The 18,186-nt window shown below is 43.2% G+C and overlaps 1 protein-coding gene across 5 annotated transcripts in view; it reads right to left on the bottom strand.

Annotated features, from left to right (window-relative positions):
• The window catches only part of PPP1R12A (protein phosphatase 1 regulatory subunit 12A), a 117,288-nt gene that overhangs the window by 5,332 nt on the left and 93,770 nt on the right, over positions 1-18,186 (bottom strand). For 3 of the 5 annotated variants that reach the window (XM_044280398.1, XM_044280395.1, XM_044280397.1), the window contains 2 exons: positions 16,436-16,486; positions 10,218-10,369 (listed from right to left, as the gene is read on the bottom strand). In XM_044280398.1, the coding sequence (XP_044136333.1) occupies positions 10,235-10,369; positions 16,436-16,486 (186 nt within the window). In that variant the 3' untranslated portion in view covers positions 10,218-10,234. The remainder of the gene's footprint in view (positions 1-10,217; positions 10,370-16,435; positions 16,487-18,186) is intronic. The other 2 variants (XM_044280396.1, XM_044280400.1) reach the window with 1 other exon arrangement.

Here is an 18,186-nt window from a genome sequence, read left to right as displayed (position 1 = left end):
CCTTTTTGTACACCTAAACCAGGCAGCACTCCGCTCCCACGTCCACAATTTTAGACCTGGGGTGAACAGGGAGAAGTCGCAGATTGCGGAGCAACTAATGCCTAATATAGGCGTATTTTGGTATAATAAATGACCCACTTATGTGTGTTTACTGAGTAGGGTCACGCCCCATTGACGAGTGGAATGGTAACACGATGGAGTCAACTTATTCACTAACATCTAATAACAAACGGCTGTGCTATTCCCAAGACAACATGCTCAAGAAAGGTTATAATATGGGGAGTACTAGTACTGACTGGACCAATCACGCAGGACAGGACCTGTAACCTCTCCCGACATGTCTCTTTAGTAACTACTTGCAGTCCACATGTAACAATTCTGCAGCATCTACACCAGGGATGTCAAACTCGTGGCCCTCCAGCTGTTGCAAAACTACAACTCCCATCATGCCTGGGCATACTACAGCTATCAGGGAATGATGGGAGTTGCAGTTTTGCAACATCTGGAGGGCCATGAGTTTGACATCCATGATCTACACTGAACAAAAACAAAACGCAACACTTTTGGTTTTGCTCCCATTTTGCATGAGCTGAACTCAAAGATCTGAAACATTTTCTACATACACAACAGACACATTGCTCTCAAATATTGTTCACAAATCTGTGTTAGTGAGCACGTCTCCGAGATAATCCATCCCACCTCACAGGTGTGGCATGTCAAGGTTCTGATTAAACAGCATGAATATTGCACACGTGTGCCTTAGACTGCGCACAATAAAATGCCACTCTGAAATGTGCACAGTTTTGCCTAACTGGGGGAATGTCAGAAAACCAGTCAGTATCTGGTGTGGCCACAATTTGCCTCACGCAGTGCAACACATCTCCGTTGCATAGAGTCGATCAGGTTGCTGATTGTGGCCTGTGCAGTGTTGGTCCACTACTCTTCAATAGCTGTGCGAGGTTGCTAAATATTGGCAGGAACTGGAACACTGTCATATACGCCGATCCGAAGCATCCCAAACATGCTCAATGGGTGACATGTCCGGTAAGTATGCTGGCCATGCAAGACCTGGGATGTTTTCAGCTTCCAGGAATTGTGTACAGATCCTTGTACTATGGGGCTGTGCATTATCATGCTGCAACATGAGGTGATGGTCGTGGATGAATGGCACAACAATGGGCCTCAGGATCTCATCACGGTATCTCTGTGCATTCAAAATGCCATCAATAAAATGTACCAGTGTTTGTTGTCCATAACACGTCTGCCCATACCATAACCCCACCGCCACCATGGGCCACTCGATCCACAACGTTGACGTCAGCAAACCACTCACCCACACAACGCGACACACGCTGTCTGCCATCTGCCCCGAACAGTGAAAAGTGGGACTCATCCATGAACAGAACGCCTCTCCAACATGCCAGGCGCCATAGAATGTGAGCATTTTCCCCACTCAAGTCGGTTACGACAACGAACTGCAGTCAGGTCCAGACCCCGATTGCTGCAGCTGTCCGGGTGGCTGGTCTCAGACGATCATGGAGGTGAACATGCTGGATGTGGAGGTCCTGGGCTGGTTACACGTGGTCTGCAGAAGTGAGGCCAGTTGGAGGTACTGCCAAATTCTCATAAACACCTTTGGAGACGGCTTATAGTTGAGAAATGGACATTCATTGCATGGGCAACAGCTCTGGTAGACATTTCTGCAGTCAGCATGCCAATTGCACGATCCCTCAAAGGTTGTGACATCTGTGGCATTGTGCTGTGTGATCAAACTGCATATTTGGAAAATTGCTCACTAACACAGATTTAGACAGATTTGTGAACAATATTTTTATTTTATTTTTTTATAATCCATAAGTCCGTCTAATCTAGTCCATAGACTTAATTAACAATATTTGCATACAAATATCCATATTTATGTGGAGAATTTAAAAAAACCAAGTGGAGGACTCTGAGGAGAATGGCAGGATTCGCCCGGCATCCAAAGCCTAGTAAAGGAGTTGTGCGAGGTGGCTCATTTTATCTAAGTTCTCTATAATTGGCGTGGGCAGAGGCCCGGGGTCCGGACGACCCTCCCAGCAACGAGCACGCCCCGCGCACGCTCTCTCCCAGACACGGGTAAGCACGATCGGCAGAGTCAACACTCATGTGGCCGATCACTTGATACTCACATGCTACATACTGCATAGGAGATGAGCTTGCAGCAAGCTTTAGTCTCAAGCTTTTTTATTAGACAAAGGACAAAGAAGGGGGTCCAGCAGTCTTTGTCAATATTTGAGAGTAATGTGTCTGTTGTGTATGTAGAAGAGGTTTCAGATCTTTGAGTTCCGCTCATGCAAAACCAAAAGTGTTGCGTTTATATTTTTGTTCAGTGTACTTATGACTATTTTCTGCCATTCTTTTATTACTACTGCTATAAGCTATGAATGACTTGCCATAATTTTGCAATGAAGGTCCAGATGGGTGTTACCAGTTTGGATTGTGCACAATGTCAGACAGTGTAGGCACACACTCCCAAATGATAACACCCATTTGGACCTTCATTGCAAATGAATAATTAAATAAATGGTACAGTGTCATAAGGATAGATGGTCCACAATTGTTATTACACGGGGAATTAAAGTACGGTAGTTGCTAAAACAGACATGTCAGTAGAGGTGACAGGTCCTCTAAGTTGGCCAAAGACAAGGCTTCTGTTGACTTATCCCACCTTTTGCAATGGGATGTATGGCAGAAGCGGTAAAGGAAGGCTCAAGCAGTGCTTCCTGTTAGGCTACTTTCATACTGGCGTTTTGAGATCTCTCTGCATTGCTGGAACCAACCGCATCCGCCTCCATTCATTATAATGGGGACCAGGGAAGATCCGGCCACAACCCAGCAAATATGCAGAGAATCTGCCAGACAAATGCTGCTGCTGCTGCATGCAGCAGTTTTCATCCAGCCGCTTCTCGGGATGTTTGCAGAGTTGTGTCTGGTAGCATCCGGCAGCCTCCCAGAAATGTCTAAAGCTAGTGTGAAACTAGCCTAAGCCGTCTGTTATCCAGGGACAGAAGTTCTGCCATTAGTTAGCATATGTCTATGGCCATATGTCTAACAGAGGAAGCCACATGATATCATGGATAACAGCAAAAATTTGGACAAGGTCTACTGAACATACAAAACCAGTTTATCAGGCCCCTGTATTGTACCTACATATGCACAGCCAACTTGTGTTAATTCAGAGAAAAATCCAAAGCAGTTATGAAAATGGAGCTTGTATGAAGCCACAAAGGACATGCTTGCCTTCACACGTTGCAGAGAGTTTTCTGTGACTCAAAATCTGTCTCATTTAGGCCCCATGCACACGGCCGTTGTTCATGGCCGTGTGCGGGCCGTGGAAACGCAGCCTGGATCCCTCCTGAGAGCAGGAGCGCACGGCGTCACTGGTTGCTATGACGCCGTGCGCTCCCTGCTGCCGGCACAGTACAGTAATACACTGGAATGATCTATACCAGTGTATTACTGTACTGTGCCGGCAGCAGGGAGCGCACGGCGTCATAGCAACCAGTGACGCCGTGCGCTCCTGCTCTCAGGAGGGATCCAGGCCGCGGTTCCACGGCCCGCACGCGGCCATGAACAACGGCCGTGTGCATGGGGCCTTACCTGAATGGGACTTGCAGAAATCCATGTGTTTCCACTAAAAACCCCATTCAGATGAATGGAACGGATTTAAAAAAAGAAATTTCTGCAACAGTCTGCCGTGTGTGAAGGCCCCCCTACATGTAATTTCTTCTGAATGATCTAGTGACTTGCTAGGTGCTTCTATGGCTCCTTATGTGCTTGCTTTACCAGTCAGTACAGGAGTCTCTGAAAAGCGGATTTAACTGACATTTCAAGGGACAACTAGCGTCATGCTGTTAGCAACCCGAGAATAGGGGAGATTTATCAAAACTGATGCAAAAAGGTATATGTACAGGAACTGCCTAGAGCACCCAAATTCTAGTTCTCATTTAATACAAAATAAGAAAATCAAAGCTGAAATCCAATAGCTCCCTCAAAATGTGTCCTGCAAAAGTAACAATCCAGAGACAAAAAGAACTAGTGCCTAGGTGAAAATTTAAAGGCAACCAAAGAAGACAACTTTCTTACTGCCCAGGGAAAAGTAAATCATAACCAATAAATAAAAAATAAAAAAAAGTAATCTCTTATGAGAAAAGAAAATCTTCAAGTGGACCTGCCACCTCTCCTGACATGTCTGTTTCAGTAACTGCTTGTATTCCCCATGTAATAATTCCGGAGCATCTAGTCCTATGACTGTGTTGCACCATTTCTCTATTATTCCTTCTATGAGATGCCAACAGACTGGTATAAACGTCCAAATGGATGTCACCAGTTGAGAGTGTGTCCCTGCACAGTATACCACTGGCAGCACTGATTGGGTAGTGTCAGACGCCTCCCTACTGGTAACACCCAGCTGGACTTTATTTTTTTGCAAATTGCTGGCAGTTCATTCATAGATAAACGGCACAAAACCGTCCCGAACTGGCATTATATGGGGAATGTCAGTTACTAAGACAAGTCAGGAGAGGTGACATCTTTTTCAAAATGAGCTCTTGAGCTAAGTTAAAAAAAAAAAAATCCTTAAGGGGTTGTGTCACTGCTGCAAATGGCTTTTATCATGTAGAGAAAGGTAATACAAGGCACTTAGTAATGTATTGCGATTGTCCATATTGTCTCCTTTGCTGGCTGTAGTCATTTTCCCATCACATTATACACTGCTTGTTTCCATGGTTACGACCACCCTGCAGTCCAGCAGTAGTGGCCGTGCTTGCACACTATAGGAAAAAGTGTTAGCCTCTCTGGTGGTCAGGACCATGTGTGTCCGCATAGGCTGGCGCTTTTTCCTAGAGTGCAAGGACGACCACCGCTGCTGGGTGGCAGTGTGGTCGTAATCCCTGGAAAGATCAATCCAGCCAGTAAAGGAGGCAATATGGACAATCGCAATACATTAGTAAGGACCTTATATTAACTTTATCTACATGATAAATGCCATTTGTTGAAGTGAGACAACCCCTTTAACCCCTTAAGGACATAGGACGTACCGGTACGCCCTATTTCCCGAGTCCTTAAGGACCAAGGACGTACCGGTACGTCCTGACTTTAAAATCGGCATTCCGGCGCCGCAGGGGTTAATTTGAACAGGATGTCGGCTGAAATCATTCAGCCGGCATCCTGTTAAAACGCCAGGGGGGGTCATGTGACCCCCCCGTGTCGGCGATCGCAGCAAACCGCAGGTCAATTCAGACCTGCGGTTTGCTGCGCTTTTTGCAGTTTCTGATCCCCGCGGTCCCTGACCGCGGGGATCAGAAACTTTAGAGTGTCTAAAATCAATATAGTACACCCCCCCTGCACCCCTGCATGATTTGATGGCAGCGGGTGGTGCAGGGGGGGTGTCGCAGGCGGTGGGGGCGTTGCGGGAGGCGGGCGGTGCGGCAGGCGGGATCGCGATCCCCCGCCCGCCTCCCATTGAATAATCGTTGGTGTACAGTGGGTATACCAGGGTGCCAGCACATTGCTGGCACCCTGGTATAAACGGCTGACATCGTTGATGCGATGTCAGCCGTTTAACCCTTTCCATACAGCGGTCCGTACGGACCGCTGTATGGAAAAGGTTAACAGTAAAAGGGAGCTCCCTCCCTCTCCGATCGGGGGGCTGCTGTGCCTTTGCAGCCCCCCGATGGGAGAGGGAGAGAGCCCCCAGACAGCCCCCCCAGAGCCCCGTCCTTACCCTTCCCCGTCTGCGCAGTTCTGACCATAACTGAGCAGACGGGGAAGGTTCCCATGACAACAGGACGCCTGCTCAGGCGTCCTGCTGTCCATGGTGCTGAACAGATCTGTGCTGAAAGCATAGATCTGTTCAGTGTAAGTAAAATACAGTTACAGATACCTATATAGGTTCTGTACTGTATTTTACAGACATCAGACCCACTGGATCTTCAAGAACCAAGTGGGTCTGGGTCAAAAAAAAAAAAATAAGTGAAAAAAGTTAAGATAAAAAAAAAAAAACATTTATCACTGAATAAAAATTTAAAAAAATAAAATAAACTACACATATTAGGTATCGCCGCGTCCGTAACGACCTGATCTATAAAACGGTCATGTTACTTTCCCCGCACAGTGAACGCCATAAAAATAAAAAAATAAAAACTATGAGAAAATTGAAATTTTGCCCACCTTACTTCCCAAAAAAGGTAATAAAAGTGATCAAAAAAGTCGCATGTACGCCAAAATAGTACCAATCAAACCGTCATCTCATCCCGCAAAAAATTTGACCCTACTCAAGATAATCGCCCAAAAACTGAAAAAACTATGGCTCTTAGACTATGGAAACACTAAAACATCATTTTTTTTGTTTCAAAAATAAAATCATTGTGTAAAACCTACATAAATAAAAATAAAGTATACATATTAGGTATTGCCGCGTCCGTATCGACCGGCTCTATATAAATATATGACCTAACCCCTCAGGTGACCACCATAAAAAATAAAAATAATAAATTGTGCAAAAAAAGCAATTTTTTGCCATCTTACGTCACAAAAAGTGTAATAGCAAGCGATCAAAAAGTCATATGCACCCCAAAATAGTGCCAATCAAACTGTCATCTCATCCCGCAAAAAATTAGACCCTACTCAAGATAATCGCCCAAAAACTGAAAAAACTATGGCTCTCAGACTATGGAGACACTAAACAATTTTTTGGTTTTAAAAATGAAGTTATTGTATAAAACTTACATAAATAAAAAAAATTGTATACATATTAGGTATCGCTGCGTCCGTGACAACCTGCTCTATAAAATTACCACGTGATCTAACCTGTCAGATGAATGTTGTAAATAACAAAAAAAAAAACGTGCCAAAAAAGCTATTTCTTGTTACCTTGCCGCACAAAAAGTGTAATATAGAGCAACCAAAAATCATATCTACCCTGAACTAGTACCAACAATACTGCCACCCTATTCCGTACTTTCTAAAATGGGGTCACTTTTTTGGAGTTTCTACTCTAGGGGTGCATCAGGGGGGCTTCAAATAGGACATGGTGTCAAAAAAACCAGTCCAGCAAAATCTGCCTTCCAAAAACCGTATGGCATTCCTTTCCTTCTGCTCCCTGCCGTGTGCCCTTACAGCGGTCTACAACCACATATGAGGTGTTTCTGTAAACTACAGAATCAGGGCCATAAATAATGAGTTTTGTTTGGCTGTTAACCCTTGCTTTGTAACTGGAAAAAAAATATTAAAATGGAAAATCTGCCAAAAAAGTGAAATTTTGAAATTGTATCTCTATTTTCCATTAAATCTTGTGCAACACCTAAAGGGTTAACAAAGTTTGTAAAATCAGTTTGAATACCTTGAGGGGTGTAGTTTCTTAGATGGGGTAACTTTTATGGAGTTTCTACTCTAGGGGTGCATCAGGGGGCTTCAAATGGGACATGGTGTCAAAAAACCAGTCCAGCAAAATCTGCCTTCCAAAAACCGTATGGCATTCCTTTCCTTCTGCGCCCTGCCGTGTGCCCGTACAGCGGTCTACAGCCACATATGAGGTGTTTCTGTAAACTACAGAATCAGGGCCATAAATAATGAGTTTTGTTTGGCTGTTAACCCTTGCTTTGTAACTGGAAAAAAAATATTAAAATGGAAAATCTGCCAAAAAAGTGAAATTTTGAAATTGTATCTCTATTTTCCATTAAATCTTGTGCAACACCTAAAGGGTTAACAAAGTTTGTAAAATCAGTTTTGAATACCTTGAGGGGTGTAGTTTCTTAGATGGGGTCACTTTTATGGAGTTTCTACTCTAGGGGTGCATCAGGGGGCTTCAAATGGGACATGGTGTCAAAAAAACTGTCCAGCAAAATCTGGCTTCCAAAAACCATACAGCGTACCTTTCACTCTACACCCCGCTGTGTGGCCGTACAGTAGTTTACGGCCACATATGGGGTGTTTCTGTAAACGGCAGAGTCAGGGCAATAAAGATACAGTCTTGTTTGGCTGTTAACCCTTGCTTTGTTAGTGGAAAAAATGGGTTAAAATTGAAAATTAGGCAAAAAAATGAAATTCTCAAATTTCATCCCCATTTGCCAATAACTCTTGTGCAACACCTAAAGGGTTAACGAAGTTTGTAAAATCAGTTTTGAATACCTTGAGGGGTGTAGTTTCTTAGATGGGGTCACTTTTATGGAGTTTCTACTCTAGGGGTGCATCAGGGGGCTTTAAATGGGACATGGTGTCAAAAAAACTGTCCAGCAAAATCTGGCTTCCAAAAACCATCCGGCGCACCTTTCACTCTACGCCCCGCTGTGTGGCCGTACAGTAGTTTACGGCCACATATGGGGTGTTTCTGTAAACGGCAGAGTCAGGGCAATAAAGATACAGTCTTTTTTGGCTGTTAACCCTTGCTTTGTTAGTGGAAAAAATGGGTTAAAATTGAAAATTAGGCAAAAAAATGAAATTCTCAAATTTCATCCCCATTTGCCAATAACTCTTGTGCAACACCTAAAGGGTTAACAGAGTTTGTAAAATCAGTTTTGAATACCTTGAGGGGTGTAGTTTATAGAATGGGGTCATTTTTGGGCGGTTTCTATTATGTAAGCCTTGCAAAGTGACTTCAGAGCTGTAGTGGTCCCTAAAAATTGGGTTTTTGTAAATTTCTGAAAAATTTCAAGATTTGCTTCTAAACTTCTAAGCCTTGTAACATCCCCAAAAAATAAAATATCATTCCCAAAATAATTCAAACATGAAGTAGACATATGGGGAATGTTAAGTCATCACAATTTTTGGGGGTATTACTATGTATTACAGAAGTAGAGAAACTGAAACTTTGAAATGTGCTAATTTTTCCAAATTTTTGGTAAATTAGGTATTTTATTATGCAAAAAAATTAATTTTTTTGACTTTATTTTACCAGTGTCATGAAGTACAATATGTGACGAAAAAACAATCTCAGAATGGCCTGTATAAGTAAAAGCGTTTTAAAGTTATCAGCACTTAAAGTGACACTGGTCAGATTTGCAAAAAATGGCCTGGTCCTTAAGGTGAAAATGAGCCTGGTCCTTAAGGGGTTAAGATCATTTCATAGACCAAACTATATACAGATATACTAGACTTCAGAAAGAGACCAAATTAGGTAAAAATCTAACTGCATTTTATTAGGAGATCTAGGGGGTTCTTTTTATAGATTATGAGCTGTAAAGCCAGATAATAAGTTCATTTTGTGTTAAACATGTGTCATACTGGATGCAATGGTGTGAGACAGTCTCAAGATCCAAGGCCAAGATATTGGAATATGTGATCAGGAATAACAAGCGCTCTACCGCTATACATAATGTGTGATGGAGAAATCAAGTCCTAAACAACCATTATCAGTATTCTTACAAACTTGAGGTTGAGAACTGGTCACTATCCAACTCTAGAAACTAAAAACTTGCCTAGTATTATACAAAACACACACATAATGGAATATGTCGATTCAGTAGCCATGTAAAAGTGGAGTTTATGGAGCCAAAGTCGATCTCGTTTACTAGAATGACTGACTAGAAGACAGGAAAAATGTCCCCCCATATCTCTCACACAATCTTCAGGTCTGACACCCTCCAGAAGCACAGACAAGCTGTTGTGTGCTATGGCAAATTGAAGTCACATTAGACAATTGTTGCTGTACTGGAAAGGATACCAGCAATGGCTACAGCAACATCTTCCATTTTACCGCATCTACACCTTCTGGTTAAACGCACCCAAAGTGACAAAAAGAATTCCACATGCCTACCATAAAAACTACAATGGCATATCTCCTTTATAATGGAGGCCACAACACTGTGCCTGATCCATCAAATGGCAGACACCAGCTGCACCCAAAATCCATACTGACTTATTATGGGGTCACTCAGGTTCTGGCCAGAAACATTAGTGCTGTATACTGCACTATTTCTCTTATAAAGAGAAAATGTTGGAATCTGCGAAGGAGCCTCAGAGGAACATCCAACGCAGATGGAAGAGCCTAAATTTTACTGAAGTAAGGTGAGCGGACACCAGATTTTAGGGAAGGGTTTGTGCTGGGGATAAGTATTTCAAACAAAAAGCACTGCATGCAGAAAGCCACACTGTAATTAACAAGCGAATCCCCAGGCACACTTATGCACTAGTAAGAACCCATATTGAAAGGCAATTGCTCATCACAGGGCACCTGCCTGGCTGGCCAAGGAGACTACAAGTCCACAGACTGTAGGTGTCTACAGGACTCTGAGAGCTTGCCAACCACTCTGGTCAAAGCTCTATTCTCAGCCACCAGTCGCTCATTTAACTGTCTCAAAGACTGTATCTGTTTTACTTGATGGAGGTTCTGCAAGGATCAGAACAGACATGACAGAGGTGAGATGGATTGCTGCAAAATATATAAAGTTGAAAGGAAAAATAATGCAGGACACAAACTTTTCAAGATGTCAAGTAGATCTAAAAGGATATCTGTGAAATGAATGTCTGCAGTGTAGCTAGGATGCCCCTATATGTATAGTACAGCGACTGCTCATCACATTGCTAAATAGTGTGGACATCTTAAAGTGGTTGGCTTGTTCCCAATGGAAATGGTCAAAATGCCACACACAGTCAAGTATGATCCATACACGCATACATGACTGTCCTAATGGAGGCCCCTGGCTGCATCCAGGGTGTATGCAGATACAGGCAGAAGGCATTTACTGTTCAGTGCCAGCACAGAATAGAAGGTACCCAGAGGGAGTGGTCGCCACCACCTTGAAGCCCATGATAACAGGTGAGTATGTTTACGTCACTGATACTGGTAAAGCTGGGGGATACATAACAGTATGGCGCATACATAACTGCATATAGCATTTTGACCAAAACAACTGCCAGCTGGAAAGTGGCTAAACACCTTTAAAGGGGTTGCCCTTAAATGCGATAAACAAAAACAAAAAAACACACCAGTTAATCCTCCACCGTTTTCAGTGGCACTGCTACGGGCGTCACCTCCAATTTGTGTTCACAGGATGCAGCAGTGAAGTTGCAGTATACATATAGCATGTGACCACTGCAGCCATTCACTGGCCTCAACAACACATGGCACAAGACTGAGGTTAGTAATTGGCTTCAGCAGTCATGTGCTGTATATGCCTATATTACAGCTCCAGGCACAGACCGGAACAGCAGTGCTGGAAATGGTGGTGGATTAGACAGTTCGGCATCTGATCTTTTATCATTTTAACACATTAAGGAGCACTCAGGAGATGTTCAAGTCAGATAACCCCTATGGGGTTGCACACACCACATTTATTTTTTAAATAGAAAAAACACCACTGCCATTTTTTTAAGCCAGAGCCAGACTTGTATCCTGCAGGAAGAAGCAAGTATCTTCACTTTATATTTTAATTACTCTTCAATCCACTTTTCTGAAAATGCTGTGTTTGAAACCACAAAGCTACTCATCCTTACCAATCCCTCCTCTGTACACATGTATGCTCTGCATGTGGGCGCAACAAGACCATGCACATTTAAAGGTCAGTCCTGCTTAAATTTGTGGGTGCAGTCAGTGTTCCTCTAATGTGTATGGAGACCTTCAGGGTACTTCATGTAATTTAGGTAAATTACAGATTAAGTAGTCATTTGGGCAGGGTGCATTAGTTACAAGGATGATGCGCACAGGCACATACATGTTTTTGCACACAGATGTGCAGTTTAGGAGTGATAAGTCTGGTTTCAGACACGGCTGCTGAAAAATCAGCATGGAAACTGTGCAAACTCCTACATGCAAATAGAGTCTTAAAAACTCCTTTTGCATATATTGTAACGTAAACTTGGATAAATGTGGATTCTCGTAGTGAAATGCACACAGAAAATCTGCACCAAATCCAGCATGTTTGAAAGGAATATTTAAATTGGGAGTGTGTCACCTGCAGAAGGGCCAGGGCTGTGGAGTCAAAGCTATTTTGGGATGGAGTCGGTAGAAATATACGGATAAGCAGGGTGTTCTAGTGGTGATAAATAATCAGTTCTCACCTCTCCTGTCCTTATACTATAAATTGGGATAAGCAGGGTGTTCTAGTGGTGATAGATCATCAGTTCTCATCTCTCATATGTTCTCCTCTGTCCATATACTATAAACAGGGATAAGCAGGGTGTTCTAGTTAGGGATCGACCGATATAGATTTTTTAAGGCCGATACCGATAATTTGTGAACTTTTAGGCCGATAAGTGAATTTTCATTTTTGAAAAAAATAAAATAAAAATTCCTGCTGAAAATGAATATGTTTAGTTTATTGTTAACGTGTATGTTTTTTTGTTTTAAATCTTTCTTTTTCATTTATACTTAATATTTTGGTGTTTTTTTCTTTTTACATTTCTATTTTTTTATTTTATTTTTACTAACTTTTAGCCCCCTTAGGGACTAGAACCCTTGTCCCATTCACCCTGATAGATCTCTAATGAAGAGAACAGTGTCATTAATTCATATACAGGAGGTGGGAGCTGGCTGCAGGATCACATAGCCGGCTCCCGACCTCTATGACAAGCAGCTGCGATCTGCGGTAGTTAACCCCTCAGGTGCCGCGGATCGCAGCTACCGCTCATAGATGTCGGGAGCCCTGATAGATCTCCATCAGGGTGAATAGGATCTCACACTGTCCCTGCTGCTCTGTGCTTTGTGCACACAGCAGCAGGGAGCTGAACATGGCAGCCAGGGCTTCAATAGCGCCCTGGCTGCCATGGTAACCGATCAGAGCCCCAGGCTTACACTGCTGGGGCTCCGATCGGAGGAGGAGGGGGGACCCTGTGGCCACTGCCACCAATGATTAATACTGGGGGCGGAACCAATGAAAATAAATCTCTCTCATTTATTAATATACAGGATGGGGGAGCTGGCTGCAGAATCACAGACGGCTCCCGACCTCTATGAGCGGTAGCTGCGATCCGCGGCACCTGAGGGGTTAACTACCGCAGATCGCAGCTGCTTGTCATAGAGGTTGGGAGCCGGCTATGTGATCCTGCAGACAGCTCCCACCTCCTGTATATGAATTAATGAGACAGTTCTCTTCATTGGTGGCGCAGTGGCCATAGCCCCTCCCCTTCTCTTGTCCCCTGTCCTCCCAATGGTGGCAGTGGCAGCAGCAGCACAGGGGGAGGGAGACACTGCTTCCTTCTCCCCTGTGCTGCTGAGGGAACACGGAGAGCGCTGTCAGCAGCGCGATCTGTGTTCCCAATACGTTATCGGAATATCGGCAAAATAGATGCTGATAACAGTCAAAATCCTCAATATCGGCCGATAATATCGGTAAAACTGATAATCGGTCGATCCCTGGTTCTAGTAATGATATAAAATCAGTTCTCACCTCCCCTGTCCCTTATACTATAAACAGTGATAAGCAGGGTGTTCTAGGGGTGATAGATCATCAGTTCTCATCTCTTGTATGTTCTCTCCTGTCCCTTATACTATAAACCGTAATAGGCAGGGTGTTCTAGTGCTGATAGATAAATGGTTCTCTCCTGTCCCTTACACTATAAACAGGGATAAGCAGGGTATTCTAGTGGTGACAGAAAATAAGTTCTCAGTTCTCCTGTGTTCTCACCTGTCGTTTATAGAATAAGCAGCGATAAGCAGTGTGTTATAGGGCTGATAGGTAAACAGTTCTCACCTCTGCTGTCCCCTACACTATAAACAGGGATAAGCAGGGTTTTAGTGTTGACAGAAAATCAGTCATCTCCTGTCTCTCATACTAATTATCTTCATGCTGCTCCAAGGCTCTTAGTTACAGCGCCTGAAACTGTGCTGCACATGCTCAGTAGCAAGTTCATCCTCTAAAGTTCAGAGGAGAAAGATCACGAAAAGGCATACCTGCAGTCATCTCAACTTCTAGACGGAACAGGAAGTCAGCCTTAGGGTCCATTCACACGTCCGTTGTTTCTTTCCTGATCTGTTCCGTTTTTTGCTGAACAGATCTGGACCAGATCTGGACCCATTCATTTTCAATGGGTCCTGAAAAAAAAAAAATCAGACATTGTGCTGTCCGTTTTTTTTCAGGACCCATTGAAAATGAACGGGTCCAGATCTGGTCCCGATCTGTTCAGCAAAAAACGGAACAGATCAGGAAACAAACAACAGACGTGTGAATGGACCCTTAAAAGGTGTTGTCCAGAATAAATAATTTTTTCCCAGGTGCCTGCAGCCCACCTCTGCTATGAAAAGAATCATATCTACTCCCCGCTGCTCTGGTCCTGTGTGTTGGCTCTTGTGTGTCCATCTTCCGGTCCGCAGTTTGCTTAATTCATGCCCTGCATGGGCATGATCATCTGCTTAACTGCAGCCAATAACTGGCTTCGGCAGTGATATGTCTCTTATGAAGACGTCACCGCTGAATCCAGTCATTGGCTGCATTGGGGCAGATGATCATGCCCATGACGGAGAAGAAGCAATAACCCTCAGACTGGAAGACAAGACACACGGAAGCCTGTTTGCATGATCGGAAGTGCAGATAGCAGTAAGTATGAATCTTTCCATAGCAGTTGATCCTGTGAAAAGTTATTCCTTCCCAGACAACCCTTTCATGGCAAGCACTGAATATAGCAGCTACACTTTACTTTTCTTTTATTCCTATTTTGACTTGCATATAATTCTCTGCATTTCCAGGACATACATATACTGCTTTTAACTGCCTTACAATTATTAAGCGTTTCCAATTATACGCATGGTGTATTGCATATTTACTTACAGGAATTTAGAAAATGTCAGGAATTTCAGCAACTGTATTCCAATAAATATGATTAAAGTTTTACCTAAGTAGCCTGCTTACCATTTAACTACAGGAAATGTGTTACTAAATTATTGGCCATTTATAAAGAAGTCTGAGTGTGATAAAATACAAGAGTCAGTCAGAACTTTAGCTTACCAACTCCACAGCCCTCAGCAGGGCAGAACAAAAGGGAACCACTACTAGAACAATCTCCCAACGCCTGTCGTTTTAGACCGAGCACGTGCTGGGGTTCAATAGTGCAACTCTGTAAAAACACTTATGCCCCAAACTCTACATACCACCTTAAAAAGAGCAGCATGAACAAAGTGACAGGTTCTGTTTAAATATACTAACTGGAATTGCGTATGGTGTATCAGAAATTGGTTTTGTTGATTACAGCAACCAGTTTAGTTTTAACCCTTTCAGATGCTGGCAGCATAAAACGTATTACAGTTTATACCCAGCTCCAACAGCTGGGATCCAATTCAACTAATCCCAGCAGTTAAATCCCTCAGATGCTGCAGTCGATACTGACCGCAGCACCTAGATGGTTTTATAGAGAGGGCTCCGCCTGTAGGCTCATCTGTGCCCCTGTGGTGCAACTGCAGTGTGCCGACGGTTTGCCAAGGCAGCTGGGGTCCTAACATAGGCCCTTCAGGTCTGCCATGAACATGAGCCATTTAGGCCCTACTTAAAAAGGTATTTCCATTTGGGACAGTTATGGCATATCCACAAGATACTTCTCCATTTACGGTGGGCATGAGTCAAGGCTCTGTTCTTGAGATAGGAGCAGGTCCCAGGGATGAAACTTACACATACTGGACATTCGAGACATAACATGTGGTTATGCCATGACCCAGATGGGAATACCCCTTTATCATCATCTCACTATGTAAAAAAGAGAAAGGATTGTGTTTGGTGTTGGCCAGTGTACATTAATAGCCGCAAAAATGTTGGTATAGCACATGCATTATTAAACTATAGTCACTGACGTCCGATGGAAATATTCATTAAACTATGTTTACCTGAAGGTCCCCTGCGCTGGAAACATGGCTGCTGATGGATGGAACTCTCCATCACTTATATTCACTTATACTGGGGACAGACAGGAGAACTAGAGCAGGCGAAATCCATCCCGCGTATTAATGAATGGAGGCTACTGACTGACAGAACTCTCCATCAGCAGCCATGTTTACAGTGCAGCACCCGCACACAGGCCAGGGGACCTGTATGTAAACATTAATTATTTATATTAAACTATTAGACATCAGTGACGATAGTTTAATAATGCTTATTACTAGCTGCGTGCATGTGCAGTTACCAGGATAGGCAATCAATATCAGATCAGCTGTATGAGGAGACGGAACACACAGTGTGCACATACCGTATCCCTTCTCTCTTCCAGCTCTGCTGCTGCTTTGCCGTAGACATAGCAGCAGAGCTATGAGGAGAGATGGGAGACGGCGCGTGCACACTGCATGTTTTATCTCCTCATGCAGCTGATCGGCAGGGGTGCCGGGTGTCGGACCCCCGCCGATCTGATGTTGACGACCTATCCTGAGGAGACAACTCCAGATAACCCCTTTAACTGACTTTTGAAAGACCATTACATCCTACAAAATAAAGGTGTGTTCATTGAGTACATTCTGCCTTTCAAACACAGTACTTACTTTAAGTTCCTCTTCCATTTCAGATATTCGTCTCTCCAGAGCTCTTCTTTCCTAAAGTAAAAATAAGGATATTAAATGGTCTGATGTTCACAATTACATGTTCCGTCACAGACAAATAAAAAGAAAACAATGAAATGCCATGCATCTGTAATACATACATCTTTGCACCGTGCAGGAACTTCCTGTGAACTAACATCAAAGAGCATATATTACATAAAACAAAGATTTACTTCCCTGTCTGCCACAATGGAAAATGCAAACTCGGACATTCATGGTGAACTAGGTCAGTACATTCTGACTTCAGCTATCGTAAGCATGACTGAATCCGTACCCAGTTTAGTAATGCAGTTTTTGACCAGGCTATGGGAAGTTTTTTCTTTTTTTAAACTGGGTTAAGAAACTGCATGACCATTTTACACTGAATAATTTTTTCATAGGTTGTTCAATATTGTGATTTTTCTCTGTTTAGATCAATAGGAGAAAATGACAACTACCCCTTAATAAGAGGGCATGTTATACAATTATCGTAAAGCAATCAAGAGGACAACGCACATAACATGCGGAGCGTGAATGTGTCCGAAAACATTTTTCCAGCAAGAGTACTCTGTGTGTTATCAAGCAGAGGGGATAGAAAGACTGTAGAAATAAGAGTTCTAACCTACCATGATGAAAGTATTCTTCGAGGTAAGTAATAAATACTGTGGCTCCATTGTCAGTAGCCCTCTAATGAGATGCTCCTGCAACACTGCGCTACCATTCAGAAGTATGCATTTGCAACACAGTCAGTAGAAATTGATGAATACTGCGCTCATATTGAATGATGTTGCACTAAAAGCATGCACAGGGGATTCCCTGTACAGAGGGGGCTCAGATGCATGAACAGTAATATATTCGCCAGGTACCATTATTCGATTAGTGTCAGTGATGTGTATATAGAGAGACTGCAGTGAATGCATAGATCATGTGTTGCCTAATCACCAGTGCACTGTCCCTTCCAAAGAAAAAAAACATGAATAAATAAATAAATAAATAAATAGATAGAAATCAGAAAACTGCAACTGAAAAAAAAAAAAAAAAAAAAAAACATTCTTCACCTCACTGGACATTTTCTACAGATCCCCCAGAGTGTGGCCAGACCCACAGTGGTAATTATATTTACCTGATCTTCGTTCCATTGGCTATGCGGGTCCCTGTGTTTAAACATCTGTTTTGACGTGGATTACATGACTGCTGCAGCCAATGGCCGCATTGGTTATGTGTCAGATGTTGACACACAGGGACCTGCATCGCCGCGGAGGAGTGAAGGGGGATCAGATAATTATAATTAAAGGGAAGCATCAACTTTATGCTGTCCATACTAAAAGCAGAATAAAGTAGTGACAGGTGAGCTGATTTCAGCAGTCTGTCATTAATAAGTTAAAAATAAGTGGTTGCCAAGAACCAACATCACAATCATTGCAGACTGGGCCTGGAAAAGAGTCACTACCACGTGACAGGAGTCATGGTTATCCATGGATTCCTGCTCTCCCTGCCCACCTGCTGATTCTTCTACCTAGTTTTCTCCCTTTCTCTCTAGGAGAGAACTGTCCATGATCAGCAAATGGATGAGAGCAGGAAATTAGGAATAACCGTAACTCTTCATGTAGATTTGGCTCTTTTCAAGGCCTGAGCTGCAATGGGTATGATGATGGTTCTCAGCAACCACTTATCAAGCTCATGAGTGACACACCGCTGACATCAGCATTTCTGTC

This window comes from Bufo gargarizans, chromosome 2 (assembly GCF_014858855.1).
Source record: "Bufo gargarizans isolate SCDJY-AF-19 chromosome 2, ASM1485885v1, whole genome shotgun sequence".
Taxonomy (NCBI): domain Eukaryota; kingdom Metazoa; phylum Chordata; class Amphibia; order Anura; family Bufonidae; genus Bufo; species Bufo gargarizans.
This window is presented reverse-complemented; position numbering and strand designations above follow the sequence as displayed.